The sequence below is a fragment of the Pogoniulus pusillus genome, chromosome 9, assembly GCF_015220805.1.
Source record: "Pogoniulus pusillus isolate bPogPus1 chromosome 9, bPogPus1.pri, whole genome shotgun sequence".
Lineage (NCBI taxonomy): Eukaryota > Metazoa > Chordata > Aves > Piciformes > Lybiidae > Pogoniulus > Pogoniulus pusillus.
In genome coordinates, this window is record NC_087272.1 from 32594346 (window position 1) to 32611499 (window position 17154).

The window sequence follows — 17154 nt, forward strand, 5'->3', positions numbered from 1 at the left end:
CAAATCCTACCTTCTCCAGTCAAGGTGACACTGGTTGGTTCCTTTAGAAGTCTGAACAGACATTAAAAATACCTTCTTCCTCAAAAAAACAGCTTCACTCAATTAAAGACCTTAGAGGATTTCTAGTATTACCCCTCTCCCACCTCAGGGAGACAGTGACAGGAGCCTTAAAAAGCAGTTTAGCTCCTATTTCTTCAAACCTGTGCTAGTTTGAAGCAGGACAGAATGTTTTTGTGAGAACAACTAGATTACAGGCTGTGAAGGGAAAACAATGGTGATGTCTACTTCACTCATAGGCTTACTGAGATGTATAAAAATAAGAATCAAAACATAGATAAGGAAGCCTCGCTTCTGCTGGGGAACTGGCTGAGCTGCATCTTACTCTCTAACCTCACCCTCCATTTTTTTGACTAATCCACTTTGCTTCCTAACCCCCTGGCTGAACCTCCATTCTTCCTTAAGGCTGGGGTAAGGTTGAGAGGCATAGGGGGAAGTTGAAGGGGTGGTTGAGAGCCCCTCCTGGGGGACTCAGGTTTCTGGGAGGGGAGCTGTGTTTCCGTATTACCTTTTACCTTGCATATTTCTGTATATAACTGTATATACTGTAAATATCTGCTTGGATATTGTGCTAAGCTGTAAATACAAGCTTCATTCATATTTCCAGAGCTTGCTGAGTCTAGTCTGGGTGATTTCTAAAGTGTGTGGGCGGCAGGGAACACCCAAACCATCACAAAACCACTTCATGACAGAAGATCAGGTTTGCAAAGTCTACATCTCTGGAGACACATTCAAAACCTGCCTGGACACTGTCCTGTGCAACCTGCTGTAGTTGAACCTGCTCTGGCATGGACACTGGAATAGATGATCTCCAGAGGTCACTTCCAATCTTTACGATTCTATGAATCTTTGAAGAAAGGGACATCCTTCAATTCCACAAAAGGTTCTGAAACCCAGGTTAGACAGTCTTGGGTCAGCCATAGAGACAACTTCACCTCTTAGAGCACAGGGCAAAGGCTCAAATAGAAGGAAAAAATAAACACAGTTGTGGGTGTTCTTTCAGAGGTGATCTACTCCTCTTGACATTTTGAATTTCTCTACAAGTCTTAGTTAATACCATAGACTCTTGCTAGAAGAATACTCTTCATTCATTCCCAGATCAAATTTATTTTCACAGGCCATGAATTCCTTTCCAGGAAGTTCCTAGAAAAGAAACAGATCATAAACAACATTTGTAGTGAAGTACCAAGCGATAATTACTGGAGACATAAATCACACAAAATCCAGTCTAATTAGCAAAGTTATTCATTGCCATATTTTCGAGTATGCATCTGAAAGACCATGCTTGTGGAAGTATTCTGTTGTCACTATTTCCATTTTAAATAATAACATTAATTATTTCAATAATAATCCTCAGATAAAATATTTCAGCATAGTCCAAAATATCCAACACAAACAAACCAGAAAAAGAAAATCCAGTGCATAGAAATATCAGTGCTGATTTTTTTTTCCTGAGGCACAACTGAGTACTATTTTTACCCTGAAATTGCTTCAGCTCCAAACCACAAGTTGCATGCAAGTTAAGTGTACCATGTATGATTTGCAACTGCTAACCTACCTTCCATATCAATACTTCTTCACTGCATTACACCTACAGCCTTCACGGCACACGAAAGATAAATTCTAATTGCTACAGCAACACTGAACTCAGACATATCAGCCACATCTTGCATTTTCTTGCCAAGCTCCTCTCCCTAAAAGGCACATTTATTAATGTTTATTTAGAAATCTTTATCACAAGCTGCTTGCAGTGCACAAAATGTCAAGGTTAACACTGTTCAAGAACATTACATTTCACACTTCCCAAACTTGATCTGACAATCATGTTGCATTTCTAAGCTTCTCAATGCTTCTCTTCCTTCACAGAAAAAAAGAAAACTAAAATGAACATCTTTGTGCCTTCTGATAGCAGCATTTTAATTTACTCATTTAAGCTTTGATGTGTATGTCACTGAGCTGAAGAGTGGCAGGGAAAAAACAAGAGGATGTGCTTCAAGAATGGTTGCCATTTGTTTTCTCAATAGCAGCATCTCACCTTGTACTTGAGGGCTGTACCTTGGCAACATGAAAAGGCAAGCTTAAAAAAAGCACATAGCCCAAAGCTGAGTGTGTGTACACTGCTGTAAAGATTGAGGAAATCACAGGCTGCTGTGAGGACAAAATGAGGTGAAGAGTCTGCCTTTCTCTTCCAGTCAGACCCATCAGAAAATAAACACACAAAAAAACCCCAACAACAAATTGAAAACTCCATGCAGTAGCTGCCACCACTCAGAGATTGGTTTAAAGGGAAAAAGAGATAAGAAGCCTCAAACAAGTCTTCATCCAAAATTACATATAGTCTGTTCTGCCAGTTTTGGAAAGAATGCATAGATACATGTTTGGCCCTCTGATCATTTTGTGTCACCACCATCACCCACACACCACAGAATGTTAAGGGTTGGAAGGGATCTTGAAATACCATCTAGTCCAACCCCCCTGTCAGACCAGGATGACCTAGAGTAGGTTTTGAATGTCTCCAGAAAAGGATGCTCCACAACCTCTCTGGGCAGTCCACAACAGTGCTCTGCCAACCTCACAGCAAGGAATTTTTTCCTTGTGTTCATGTGGCACCTCCTGTGCTCCAGGTTGCACTTGTTGCCCCCTGTCCTGTCACTGGACATCACTGAGCAAAGCCTGGCTCCATTCTCCTGACACTTGCCCTTCACATCTTTATAAACATGAATGAGATCACTACTCAGCCTCTTCCTCTCTAAGCTCAAGAGCTCCAGCTCCCTCAACCTATGCTCAGAAGGGAAACATTCCACTCTCTTCAGCATCTTTGTGGCTCTGAACTGGACTCTTTCAAGCAACTCCCTTCTCTTCTTGATCTGAGGGGCCCAGAACTGGACACAACATTCTAGCTGCAGACTCACTAGGACAGAGTACAGGGCAAGGAAAGCCTCTCTCAACCTACTAACTACAGTCCTTCTAATACACTCCAGGATGCCATTGGCCATTAACTATTTTGCAGAACCAATGGATTAGACAAAAATAAATATGAAAATAAAATATTCACAGACATGGCAAACAAACTCAAAAGAAAAGCAGTGGATAGAATCATAGAATCAAGCAGGTTGGAAGAGACCTCCAAGATCATCCAGTCCAACCTAGCACCCAGCCCTAGCCAGTCAACTAGACCATGGCACTAAGTGCCTCATCCAGGCTTTGCTTGAACACCTCCAGGGACGGTGCCTCCACCACCTCCCTGGGCAGCCCATTCCAATGCCAATCACTCTCTCTGGGAACAACTTCCTCCTAACATCCAGCATATACTTCCCCTGGAACAACTTGAGACTGTGTCCCCTTGTTCTGTTGCTGGTTGCCTGGAAGAAGAGACCAACCCCCACCTGGCTACAGCCTCCCTTCAGGTAGTTGTAGACAGCAATGAGGTCACCCCTGAGCCTCCTCTTCTCCAGGCTAAATACTCTCAGCTCCCTCAGCCTCTCCTCATAGGGTTTGTGTTCCAGGCCTCTCACCGGCTTCATCACCCTTCTCTGGACACATTCCAGTATCTCAACTGATAGGTTGCTTCTGAGTTATCAACATGCTTGGATTATGAGAATTTTACAGAAGAAGAGGAAATGGCAGTGTCTCACTTCTACACAGTACCCAGGAGGTTGATTTCATTGCCCAGGAAGCCTCTTCAGACTAAAACCAGTCAGTGCTTTTTACCCTTGTTTATCAGGATGCAACCACCTACCCATTGAAGCTGTGGTAGTAGTACTCTCCTGAAATATTCTGAGAGCAGTTTTATGCCCTGCTAGTGTGCCCACACAACAATCACAGAATTGTCTCAGTTGGAAAAGACCTCTAAGGTCATCTAATCAAACCATCAACCTAACACCACTATGGCTATTAAACCATGTCCAGAAGTGCCACACCCACGTGTTTTTATAATACCCTGAGGGTTGGTGACTCGACTGCCTCTCTGGGCAGCCTGTTCCAATGCCTGGACACTCTTTCAGTGCAAAAGTTTTTTCCTAATAGCTAACTTAAACCTTCACCTGACACAATTTCAGGCCATTCCCTCTCATCCTCTCACCTGATACTTGGGAGAAGAGACCAACACCAACCTCATTCCAGTCTCCATTAAGGTAGCTGTAGAGAGCAATGAGGTCTACCTTCAGCCTCCTCTTCTCCAGAGTAAACAATCCTAGTTGCTTCAGCCAATTTGTTCTCCAGACCTTTCACCACCTTTGTTGCCCTTAATCTTCAGCACTTGGGCAGATGGATTCATGGAGCCTGAGAACTTGCCAGCAATAATCAAGAAACACCTTTCTATTGGCAGCATATTTGAAAATGTAGAAGCCTGCAAAGACAGGCTGTGGGGACAGGGAGCTCTATTTGCTCACAAAGATCCATATTTCACCCCAATTAAATCCCAGGCATTTCCAGTGTGTGGGTTACAGAATCACTCTGCAAGATGCTCAGATTCAAGATGAGATTAAACTCTCATCTTCCACCTCCTGCAAATCTCTGAGGTACTACACAACATTAACTAGCAGCAGCATTTTCTCCTGCAGACACCTTTACAGAGAGGAGTATTTCTTAAAAGATAGCTTTGTATATATTATACTGAAACTGTCTCTAAATATGAGCTGTTTCTACTGAGGCATAGTGCATAGGAAGCACCTAATCTTAAGGAAGAAATTAAGCTTCTGGATCTCAGAGACAGTCTCATAGACTACTTGCAGTCAGGGATAAAAATCCTCTACTTTCAAATAGGAACCAATTCAGATACATTTTTGTTTTAAGCTTTTTCTAACAGCTAGCCTTGATCACAACAGAGCATTGTGAATCATAGATTTACAGAATGGTTTGGGTTGGAAGGGACCTTCAAGATCATCTAGTTCCAACCCCCTCACTACAGGCAGGGACACCTCCCACCAGATCAGACTAGCCTAACCTTGAACACCTCCAGTGAGGAGGCATCCACAACCTCTTGCACTGTCTCACCCCCCTCACTGTAAAGAAATTCTAATGTCCAGTCTAAATCCACCCTTTTCCAGCGAATCTAAACACAACCTAAAACACAGACTGCATCAGGAGTACTGGAACTGAGGCTACATCAAACAAAGACTCACTGCTATTGAGGACAGATATCTTCCTTAAGAGATAGCACCTTAGTCCTCTATTCAAACTAACATCACACAGTCCTCCTCAGGTTGATTCTTGAATTGTGGTTTGGCAATACAATTTTACAGCAGGCCCATAAAGCTAAATGCCCTCTTTTAAAATACTCAGAGTTTTTAAAGCAGTTAAGATTTGCAATCTGGCCAGCATTCCACCCTATCAAAATGCTTAGGAGCTCACGTAGCTCACTGGACTCAATATGCATATTTCAGTCTGACAGTCTATAGCAAGAAATAAAGCCAATACTGCCCTCTCAATGATTGAGCTCATCAGAATTCTGGGCTTGTGTGAAGGAACTCTAATAGACTTGCCTCTTCAGTTGGATACAACATTAAACCAGCTCTAAACTACCTGGATTTTTATTTGTGCTGGTTTTTCATAGTAGTATCATAGTATCATCAGGGTTGGAAGAGACCTCACAGATCATCAAGTCCAATCAGCATGTATTAAATAACAGCACCTTTGTCAAGTTCACAGAAGGGTTTGAGTTGGAAGGAATCTACCAGATCATCTAGTTCCATCATACCCTGCCACCAAGTTGACCAGGTTGCCCAAGGCCCACCTTCACGTTGCATGGGAACATGTAGAAGGTAATTTTAACCATGACCAGAAAAAAAAGATGGTATAAGATTTTAACACCAGATTCGCTAAGAGCACACTGCCACACAGCACTCTCAGCAAATTTCTGGGGTCAATTCTGCCTCCAGAGGCCAGAAGCAGCTTTTCCCCTCACTGCCCCTTAGCATGGTCAGGATGAGGCCCTTACAGGGCCTAATCAACACTAACATAAGAGATTTTTCATTTGTATGTGTGGTGAAGAGTCCCAAAGGGCACAAAATGGGCTTGAGCATGTGCTGTCTTGTCCAGACATCTTTACCTGCCTGTCTGCATTGCAGCCAGAGGCGGGAAAACAGGACAAAAGAAACCCAGACAACCCAGTCTGGTTTAGTCCGGTCGCCTCAGAGGGGTTTGATAAGGCCCACGAGCCTGTCGCACACCAGGCGAATGCACCCCCCATTTCTGGAGGAGAGCAGCCTGTGGGTTCTGCCTTTTTTGGGTCTATTTGGGTGACTGCCAGAGGTGAGTGGGTGACAGTGTGGCCAATGAGACCATTAGCCTCGGCCATTGCCCTATAACAGGGGGTGAACAGGTGAATAAGTTGCCTGCCTGCTCGCCCATTCCTCGCTCACCTGCCGCTCGCCTCAGCCAGCAGCCGATTCCACATCGCAGCCCACCTGGAATTCACCACAGGACTTCTAGTGAATGTTTCCCTGCATACATTTGGGCCACAGACATTAAGGCTGAGGACTAGTGAGTATTCTGAACTCTGTATTCAGGTTGCTAAAGGAATTTGGTTAACCTCAGAAGTGGTGAATGAAGCTGCCAGACTCTATCAAAGACATTTCTAAAACCTTGAGTGCTGTGTCCAGTTCTGGGCCCCTCAATTCAAGAAAGATGTTGAGGTGCTGGAACATGTCCAGAGAAGGGCAACAAAGCTGGTGAGGGGCCTGGAGCACAAATCCTATGAGGAGAGGTTGAGGGAGCTGGGCCTGTTTAGCCTGGAGAAGAGGAGGCTCAGGGGTGATCTTATTACTGTCTACAACTACCTGAAGGGACATTGTAGCCAGGTGGGGGGTGGCCTCTTCTCCCAGGCAACCAGCAACAGAACAATGGGACACAGTCTCAAGTTGTGCCAGGGTAGGTATAGGCTGGATATTAGGAAGAAGTTCTTCACAGAGAGAGTGATTGGCATTGGAATGGGCTGCCCAGGGAGGTGGTGGAGGCACCATCCCTGGGGGTCTTCAAGCAAAGCCTGGATGAGGCACTTAGTGCCATGGTCTAGTTGATTGGTTAGGTGCTAGGTTGGACTGGATGATCTTGGAGGTCTCTTCCAACCTGGTTGATTCTATGATTCTATGAATCTTTGTGTAGAGACATTCTGTAAAACAGTTCTGCTAGCTGCATCCAAGAACTTGTGTGGAGAGTTGTAAATAAGTTTGGGGGAATTATTTTGTGTATATTAATACAGTATTTAATAACTTTTGAATCGGCCTCATTGCATTTCACTTCAAACTCAAATTTCAACTAGCCCCTTCATAACAGTATGAAGCCTACCTCCTTTGGATCCCTGACAATTTCTTCTGCAGTGCTGCCCTTCACAGGTTTCTATTTCGAGTTGTCTTTCTTCCTGACCCAAGCCAAATGCATGTTTTCTGTATAAACTCAACTCCCAGCTCCCTCATGCTCACTTACCTCCAGCCTCTAGTGACTCATTACCTATTTCTAGACACTCCCTTTATAAAAGCCTACAGAAGTCTTTTCTCTACCCCAGTGAAGCAGGAAGAAGGGCAATGGCCAACTCATGAGCCCTTAGAACAAGCTTCAGTCAGTCAGCCTAACAAGTTGCTACACTTTCTGGTATATAGAGAAACTATATTCTCATGTGAGGTTATCTTTTGAAATACAGCCCCAAAATCTCAAATACCTTACAGTGTTATCTAAACTTGTTCCTAGAATACTTGAAACCTAGTGAAAAAAAAAATCAGAAAGCAAAATGTATCTCAGGACCTTTGTTTTATGGTTCTTCCTTAATGACCTTTGTCTGCAATTAAGTTCTAAAGGAACTGAAGTTAACTGTGAAGTTGCCAGCAGGGTTGTGATAAATACAGCTCAAAAAAAACAAAACCCAAATGCCCACTTATGTGAAACTTAATAACTAAAATCTTAATCTTCAGCTCAGAGTGTGTTCTAATACTGCAGAAAGAGCAGTTTTACCTCAAGCAGTTAACTCAGTTTAACAGCGTGGCAATTGTTTTTATTTGGTGCTTTTGTAACATAGGAAATCTAACTGACAGCCTTCCTGGGTATGCTCTTTTATAACCAACTGGTTCAATGAGATGTAGAGAATCAAGCTAAGAAAGAGCAAGAAGGGTAGGAAATTTTAGCTAGAAAACCTGCTCATGTCACTGAACTCATTACAAAGGAGCTAATGTTGAGTTTCTAAAGACAATGAGACAGAGAACAGTAACTGGCACAGACAAGACAAAGAATCATAGAATTGTCAGGGCTGGAAAGGACCTCAAGGATCATCTACCTTCAACCCCCCTGCCATGGGCAGGGACACCTCACACTAGATCAGGTTGCTCACGATCACATCCAGCCTGGCCTTAAAAACTTCCAAGGATGAGGTTTCCACCACCTCCCTGAGCAATCTGTTTCAGTGTCTTACTACCCCATGAAGAATTTCTTCCTAATATCCAGTCTGAATCTACCCACTTCTAGTTTTGCTCCATTCCCCAACGTCCTGTCACTACCAATATCCTAGAAAGTCCCTCACCAGCTTTCTTGTAGCCCCCTTCAGATACTGGAAGGACACAATAAGCCTTCCTCAGTGCCTTCTCTCCAAACTGAACAGCCCCAACTCTCTCAGTCTGTCTCTGCAGAAGTGCTCCAGCCCTCTGATCATCCTTGTACACAAGGAAAGAAAACCAAAGCTCCAAAGTCACTGTTTTTGTGCAGAAAGCAAGAATTAGAAAGAGAAACAAGACCTGAATTCATGAGTGCTTCCTTAAACTGTCAACACAAAAATGACACAGCATATTTGCAAAGGGAGAAAAGTACACACTGAAAACAGAGACTGTGTTTCTGAAACAGCTCTCATGACAAGATCAAATTTGAACCATTTGTTTTCACTGATCAATTCTTAGCAAATGAAAATTGGTAAAGGAAAATCTAGGCACCCACCATCTGAGTAACTTTCAATGTAATCGTTTACAATAACTGGGGTTGGAAGTAGATGATCTTTGAGGTCCCTTCCAACCTAAACCATTCTATGACTATATGACAACTTTAAAACAACAAAAACCCAAGAAAACACTAGAGTGAAGGCCAGAACAGAAATTAAGATTAATTTACTGGGTTTTTTAATTCTGTGGCTTGGGATCAGCTGGGACAAGTGTAAGTAATCACAGAATGAACAATTTCCAGTCTGAATCCTGCTGAGACAGAAGCAGGAGCTGAGATTCTCAGCATTTGGCAGATGCCTCACAAAGCTAATTCACCTCCTGGATCTCCACTCAATTCAGGAGTCTGTGCAAATGTCATCCAAGATATTCACACCACCAAATACTTCCTGAAACATTCCAAAACTCCTATAATAAAACTGACTTCTGATTTTAAAGCAAGTTTAGGGGAAAAGAGAAAAACATCAGAACTTCAGAGAACTTTCAGATACAGACATGGAAAAAGCCAAAAGGGACTATTAGATCACCTCAGCTAACGTGTAAGAAGCTTTCATAGGATACACATGAGCCTGTGCAGAGATGCTCAGTCTTGGTCTACAAATATCAGAAGAGAGAAAAAAAAAGCCCTTGTACCTTTACTAATCCATTCCAACAATTAACTACCACTTCAGATTTCTTAAGGACTGTGATGGTTTGGGCATTACCCATCCCCCTTACACCCAGACTAGACTCAGTGGCTGGAAATTAAGGAATGAAGCTTTATATTTACAGCTTAGCACAACATAGAAGCAGATATTTACAACATATGCAGCTATATACAGAAATATACAAGTTAAAAAGTAATGCAAAACCACAACACCCAGAAACCAGAGTCCCCAGGAGGGGCTCCCAACCACCCTTCCACCTCCTTTCCAACCCTCTACCTTAGCCCAGACTTTGCCTCACGTTCAAGGTGAGTTTGGAGACTTGGCCAGGAGGGTTAGGAGGCAGATGGATTAGTTACACAGACAGCAGGTTAGAGAGAGAAGCGAGGCAGCCAGAGCACAACTCTGCTATCTATGTTTGTGTTCTTGTTTTCATACATCTCAGCAAGCCTATGAGTGCAGTAGACATCACCACTGTTTCCTTTTCACAGCCTATAACCTAATTCCTCTCATTAAAATATCCCAGCTAGGCTCAAACTAGCACAGCAACAAAGCATCACAATACACCACTGTGAAGCAGAGGGCAAAAAGAACACATTAAGGGAGTCTGCAATTGCTTGTAACTGATGTGGGTTTGATATGGCAGCTCAAGGCACTAAGAGAAAATAAAATTATAAAATGATCTGTCCTATGCTGTTTGAAGAGACCAAAAAAAAGTGACATAAACACCACACCTTCCTATTACCATTGTGGCTCAAGATTAAAAAGTCAATAGTCCATATTTACATTCTAAACCTTTTGCGTATACCTAAAAAGACAGAAAAGTAGGGGAAAGTTAAAAAGCAGAGGAAGAAAGAATGAAAGGCAATACAAAACACATGACGTGAAGACAGAGCATTTATAAGCAGACATTTCAACTTACTTGAGCATCTTTAGGGTTGTCCCAAATAAAAGTTTCCCCATATGGAGAGATGACAGGTGGCTTTTCTTCTGTGAAAGCTTCTTAAAGAAAATAAAAAGAGAGTCATACAATGAATGAAGTGTTCTACTGAAGTACTAATAAGATCAATAAGGGACACAGATTTTTCTGCTTGTGACTTCTCTTCTTCTCAGAAAAAAAAAAGAAATTCAAGAGCACAAAAGAATTTCCCATTACTTACTTAATTCCAGACACCTTTTTCCACTACAGACACTACTACAATTACTGGATAATTCCTATACAAGCATTCTTTTTCTTTCCTAGCCTGCACCAAGCTACTATAAAACCTTTTTTGTTGCACACTCTTTGGAACAATAGCTGCAAAGTGTCATATTCTAACTTAAAAAACAAGCACAAAGAAACCCCCACCCCCCCCCATCCACATACAAAGCCTCATTTATGCATAATATTCATTTTGTCACCAAGTATTTGCTTGAAATTAATATGCATAACTTCAAACAAGACCTACCCCTAGAATACAAAAGAGCTTATGTTTACAACTGGCTGCACAAGATGTCTAAACTCTCCCAGTAAACTATTTAATTATATTAATTTCCTGTTATTTCCCAGAGCTATGAGCAGTAACAATTTAAGCAGCATTAGTCAGGAATATATCTTTCAAGAAAAAGCTAAATGCTTCAAATAGCATAAATAAATAAATAATTCTGGATCTAAAGTTAGCAATTGAGAATACTGTAGACTAAAAATAAAAAAGCCTGTTTAAATAAATGAGGCTTAAAGATTGCAATTTTTACATGTCATTTGATTAGCTCAGAGCAAAAAAAACACCTGCAAAAACACATAATTGGTTAAATGCTCTCCAATTCCATCCATCATTTTCCCCCAACTTTCTTGAGGTCCAATATTTCTTAAAACAAGCAAATCAAAACTTCTGCTCTGAGCTTTGTTGCTTCTCGATATTCAAGATATAAATGCTTAACTCACTGTTTTGTGAAATTGGCTTCCCAGCGCAAGAAATATTTATGAGATCCACATTTCTTCTTCTCTGAAGGGAACTTGAACAAAACAAAGAATAAAATGGAAACATCAAGTGAAATTTCCCAGAAGTGGAGCGCAAAAACATCTTAATGCAGTTAAACTATTAACATTATATACATTAAAAAAAAAATTACACAGTCAGCTTTAAGTCTTGGGAAAAGAGAAAATTTGTGATTTAAAAGTCATCCAGCAAAACGTTTTCTTCACTCAACACTTTTGTGATTACACACCCTGAGTTTGGTAGGAGTTTTGCTTTACAACTACAGGTAAGCACAGAGACCATCCACTCTTTCCCCTTCTTTTCCCTCTCTCTGATTATGAATGATTGTATCTATGAATGAGTAATTTAAGCTCAAAAGAGAGCCTGGGCATGGCAATGTGGGCAAAAGATACTCTCAAACACTGGAAAAACAATAAATTGCTGTCATGTTTTTAGTTTCTCAGGTGACTTTTTCTTTTCCTTTAAAGTTTTCAGTCCAACACAAGAAGGACAATGCAACTGTACATTTGGTAGATAGAGAAAATATTAGATTTCTAGTGTTGTGCTGGCTCCTATGAACAAGACAGGAATAAATATGCCTGATTTAGCACATTTCTAACCCATCTCCACCACTCCACCAGGCTGCATTAGAAATGTTTTCAGCCAGGTTCTGATTTCTCCTGTTAATAAGAATGATTAGTAATTTTTCCTCTTACTTTCATTTTCTCAGCCTGAAATAAAGGCTACAGACACTCATGCATCCTTAGAGCACTTAGTGACTGAAAAATGCCATTCAAGACCTTTAATTTTTTCTAGGTTTACAGGTCCTCCACCCTTCAAAGGCAAGGATAAGGATCTTTTACCAAAAAAGTCAATATTCATCATTTTTGTTTCCCCACTGACATATTTAGAAAGTCTATTCTTCCAAGATCAATTACCTTGAAAACTTGAGCAGTAGTAGTGTCTCATGAAGGCCAATCTGAACTACTCTGGCTTACAGGTTGATGTTTCTCTCTTAGAAGCATATATTTATGGACTACTACTTCATATCATTTTTAATCCATGTCTAATTATTAGATTCATTCCAAGATAGAAGTCACACCTTAAAACATCACTTGACATGTCAACTGTCACCCAGGTTATATTAAGGTCCCCACTGACAGTCTGAGAGAGTAGGAGCTATTCTGGTAGAACAAAAGGCTCTGGGGAAACCTTCTAGCAGCCTTTCAGTATTTGAAAGGAGCTACAGGAGATCTGGAGAGGGACTTCTGACACAGGCCTGGAGTGACAGGGTGAGGGGCGATTGCTTCAAACTGGAAGAAGCTTGACTTAGATGAGACAGTAGGAGGAAATTGTTCCACCTGAGGGGGTTGAGACACTGGAACAGGTTGCCCACAGATGATGTGGAGGCTGCAAGCCTGGAAGTGTTGACAGCCATTTCAGATGGGGCCTTGAGCAAGCTGTCTACTAGAAGGTGTCCCTAATTCCTGGCAGGGGATTAGAACTGGGTGGTCTTTAAGGTCTCTTGCAACCCAAACCAGTCTATCATTCTGGTTTTAGAAAACCTAAGGGATCTTTAATAGTTAAGGTCAACTGCATGCCAGCTCCCATAACTGTACAATTTCTGAGCTGTAATTAGAAAAACACTACATAGCAAAGACTTGTTTCTAAGTTTCTTCAAACACTTGACTATAACTGATGTAGTTACATCTTTAGAAGCTACATTAGCAAGCTAACTATATGTTTTTGTCCTAAGGTAGCATGCTTACTGAAAACCACCACCCTAAACTTTCCACCACAGAGCAGATTTTTATGTTGTTAGGTTGAGTAAGGGTATTAACAGCATTAATTTTGTAAAGGTATTAATGGAATCAACATAAATTAGAGATATAGATAAGTGCCATTAACATAAATTAGAAATACAGATAAGCAACTTTGACTCAAAGAGGTTTTGAAATTGTTTTCTTCTTCATGTAAAATAAAAAGTGAGTCATTGGCTTAGTTTCAGGGTGGCTGGATTTAGAACTGGGTGATGGTCACAGCAAGAGGCGAAGACAAAGTCAACAGGAAATGAAAACCAACAAGCCATCTTATGAAGACCTACACTTTTGAAATTCATCTGTTTCTCAAGGCTTGTGATTCTTTATTAGGTATCTGGATAAACAGCAAGAAAACCTGTTAATAAGAACATTATGGGGTGGTTTTTTTTTTCCCCTACTAAGACGACCTTTCTGTCATTTTTGGAAAGCAGAATTCTAATTTATGTCAAGTAAAAACTATATTTATAAAGGAAATTAAACAAGTTCACTTTGAGTACCTGCTTTAAAGATTATGTGTAAAAAGCAACGTAGCTTTCAAGCTATAAAATGATAATTATTTGACAGTGTTCAATAGGATAGCATTGTTAGGTAGTTATTTGTACCTGTCTCTTAATCCAGGCACAAATTGAATATCTGGACTAAAAGACAGAAAAATAATGAAGGCTTCACTGGGGTCAAATAACACTGAGAAATATATAATCTTATACCTACACCAATCTCTGACTTCTCTTAATCATTTCCAAACTTGAATACCTCTTCAGATTAATGTTCTGCCAATCACAAGGTGATGTTACAAAGACAGAGTAATAATTTCCATTAAATCATCACTCAATTGCAACTGTGGGGTTTAAGAGCTATAACTTTCACATAAGAGGTAGAGGATGCAGCTCTGCTTGCGGTTCCCTTCCCTTCCACCACCCTCTTCTTCAGCATAAACAGGGTGAAAAGTTGTGATGAGACAGCAACTGGTCTTACTAACAGCTGAGAGAACGGAAAGGTGAGAGCTCTGCACTGGGCTGAGCTGGTTTATTTGTGGTGCAACAAAAGCATATGGAATGAAGTGAGGGAGAGAGGTCAGAGCAAGCATTCAGTGCTTCAGTCTTGACTTGTATCCATTTGCTGAGTGTTTTAAATGAATGAAGCTTTTGTTTTCAAACTCAGGCAAAATGTGTTTTCTTTTCTGTCTCAGGAACTAACCCGCCCACAACACAAACAGACAAAAGCACTCCAGCATGCTGGTGAATGCTTTGGGATTCATAGACTGCTTGAAGACATAAGTAAACGGTGATGCTTGATCACAATGAAAGAAAGGCAGCAGCCTCTACTCTACTGTGAGGAGTTCTGAAGCCCCCAATACAAGAAGGACATGGAACTACTGGAACAAGCCCAGAGGAGGCCACGAAGATGCACAGAGGGCTGCAGCAGCTCTGCTATGAGGACAGGCGACAAGAGTTGGGGCTCTTCAGCCTGTTGAAGAGAAGGCTTCAAGGAGACCTTGTAGTAGCTCTCCAGTATCTGAAGGGGGCCTACAGGAAGGCTGGGGAGAGATTGTTTACAAGGTCTTGTAATGACAGGATGAGAGGTACTGGGTTCAAACTGGCAGAGGGAAGATTTAGACTGGATGTTAGGAATAAGCCCTTTCCAGTGAGGGTGGTGAAACACTGGCAAAGGTCGCCAGGGAGGTTGTGGATGCTCCCTCCCTAGAGGTGTTCAAGACCAGGTTGGATGAGGCCTTGTGTGACCTGTTCTAGTGGGAGATGTCCCTGCCTATGGTGGGGGACTGGAACCAGATGATCTTTGAGGTCCCTTCCAACCTAAAACATTCTATGATTCTGTGATACTTCAAAATTTACTGTGTGACAAAACAGAGTGGAGAGACACTGGAGCACCAGATTGGTTACCTCATTGCACTCTTCATCACTCTCATAGTAAGAAATAGAATCTAAAGAGCATCAGCACCAAGTGAGAAGTTTCAACCATAGGTTCTGCCCGAGTTGTGCCTGCCCAGGCCACGCACTGTTACCTGCTTATTTCTATTTCACTCCAAACACAGCATGTTTTCCAGAATTACTTTTGGTCTATTTCCACTAATAAATAATCAGAGCACTCTCCCTATTAAATTACACAGGTAACAAAGCTGGGGAACATTAAAACAAGCTCTAAAACTTTATAGAGTTCATCAGCCTGAAATCCGACGTGTGTACAGCAAAAGTGGTTACAACCACAATATCAATCTGCTTCAGCTTCACCTTTGAACAGCTTGCAGCTCAGAATAATGCAGCAGTAGCTATTTCACCTAGGAGGGGCTGCTAAATGACATGAGAACAAACACCCAAAGCCTCTGAAACTATCTCTATACTTACTAACTTTAACGTGCTAAAGACCTGTGAGTGGTAAGCTCCACCCGTATCATTACTTCGATTATTTTGTCTTTAAAAGTCTCCTTTTTTCACTCCTGTCATTATGGAAGAAGTCGTTTAGATCAAAAGTATCCCAACAGACCATGAAACATCCAATTCACTGTGTTTAACCCTTTAGTCTGTTCCAAAACACAACTGAGAATACATATCAAAAACTGAAGACTTAAATACAGAATGCAGGGTCTCAGGAAGGGTGATGGCTCTGTTAAATAATCTTCCAAAAGGGAATTAATATTTATTAGACAGTTCCAGAGCTTTTACAGTGATCTTTATTAATCCTGTATCAGAGAGGTCAAAGAAACATAGAACAACAGAATTGTTTAAGTTGGAAAAGACCTCTAAGATCAAGTCCAACCATCAGCTTAACACCACCATTAAATCATGTGCTGAAGTACCCTGTTATGACAAGAAGGAAAGCCTAGCTGACAAGAATCTAGTATAACTAGACATCACTTCAATACTGAGTACCAAAACTACTACTAAAATCTACACAATTACTTCAGTACCAAGACCTTCACATAGTCATCACTTTCCTTGTTTTCTAGTTCTGCAGCCATCAGCAATGCCACATATCTCAAAGCAGGGGAAAAAAAGCACACAGCTGAGCGCAAGTTTTGTTGCAGGCATAAGCCAGGAGCTCAAGTGAGGCACAGAGAAGCAGATGTAATTTCCAGAGAGGCAAGCAGATGATTAATAATAAAAAGTGACATGGTCACAGCACTACTAAGGGACATGAAGAGGCCCACGGTAGGAATTTGTTGTGCCAGAAGGCACAAAGGGTATCATAAGAAAAGCATTTCCTTGCATAAAAATTTAATGACTAATATCCACAAAAGACTAGAAGGAAAGCTTGAGTTTCCCTGAAGATTTCAGCAAGATTTCTCTGCCTCCATGGAAAAGCCTTCACAAAGTCTAATAAGGATAAAACACGCATCTATCAACAAAAATCAGGTGAGAATGTTTGCTGTGCAATTCGTTTAGACAAACATTTTTTTCTGAGGTTAAAGATCATGGAATGGTAAGGGTTGGAAGGGACTTCTGGAGGTCATCTGGTCCAATCCCCCTGCCAAAGAAGGAGCACCTAGGGCAGGCCACTCAGGAATGCATCCAGGCAAGCTGTCATTTTAAACTCCTGTATTATTTCTTTGCCTCTAAAAAAACACTCAGAGAGGTTGTCAGAGTATTTCTCTGAAGCTTAAGTTCCAGTTTGAAGCTCTGCTTTAGACTTGATCTTCCTCAGACAGACTGTAACTTGTCCTTCAGTATTTCCATATTGTTATAACTGCAGCATAATGATGGAGAAAATACAAGCTGGAGCTCACATATCAAAATGTGTAATG

At 41.3% G+C, this 17154-nt stretch overlaps 1 protein-coding gene across 2 annotated transcripts in view; it reads right to left on the reverse strand.

Annotated features, from left to right (window-relative positions):
- The window catches only part of ARAP2 (ArfGAP with RhoGAP domain, ankyrin repeat and PH domain 2), a 147926-nt gene that overhangs the window by 120902 nt on the left and 9870 nt on the right, over nt 1–17154 (reverse strand). Inside the window, exons 3-5 of one of the 2 annotated variants that reach the window (XM_064149116.1) lie at nt 11541–11611; nt 10539–10615; nt 1115–1200 (exon numbers count right to left, since the gene is read on the reverse strand). In XM_064149116.1, the coding sequence (XP_064005186.1) occupies nt 1115–1200; nt 10539–10615; nt 11541–11611 (234 nt within the window). Of the gene's footprint in view, nt 1–1114; nt 1201–10538; nt 10619–11540; nt 11612–17154 lie in introns of both variants that reach the window. The other variant, XM_064149115.1, reaches the window with a different exon arrangement.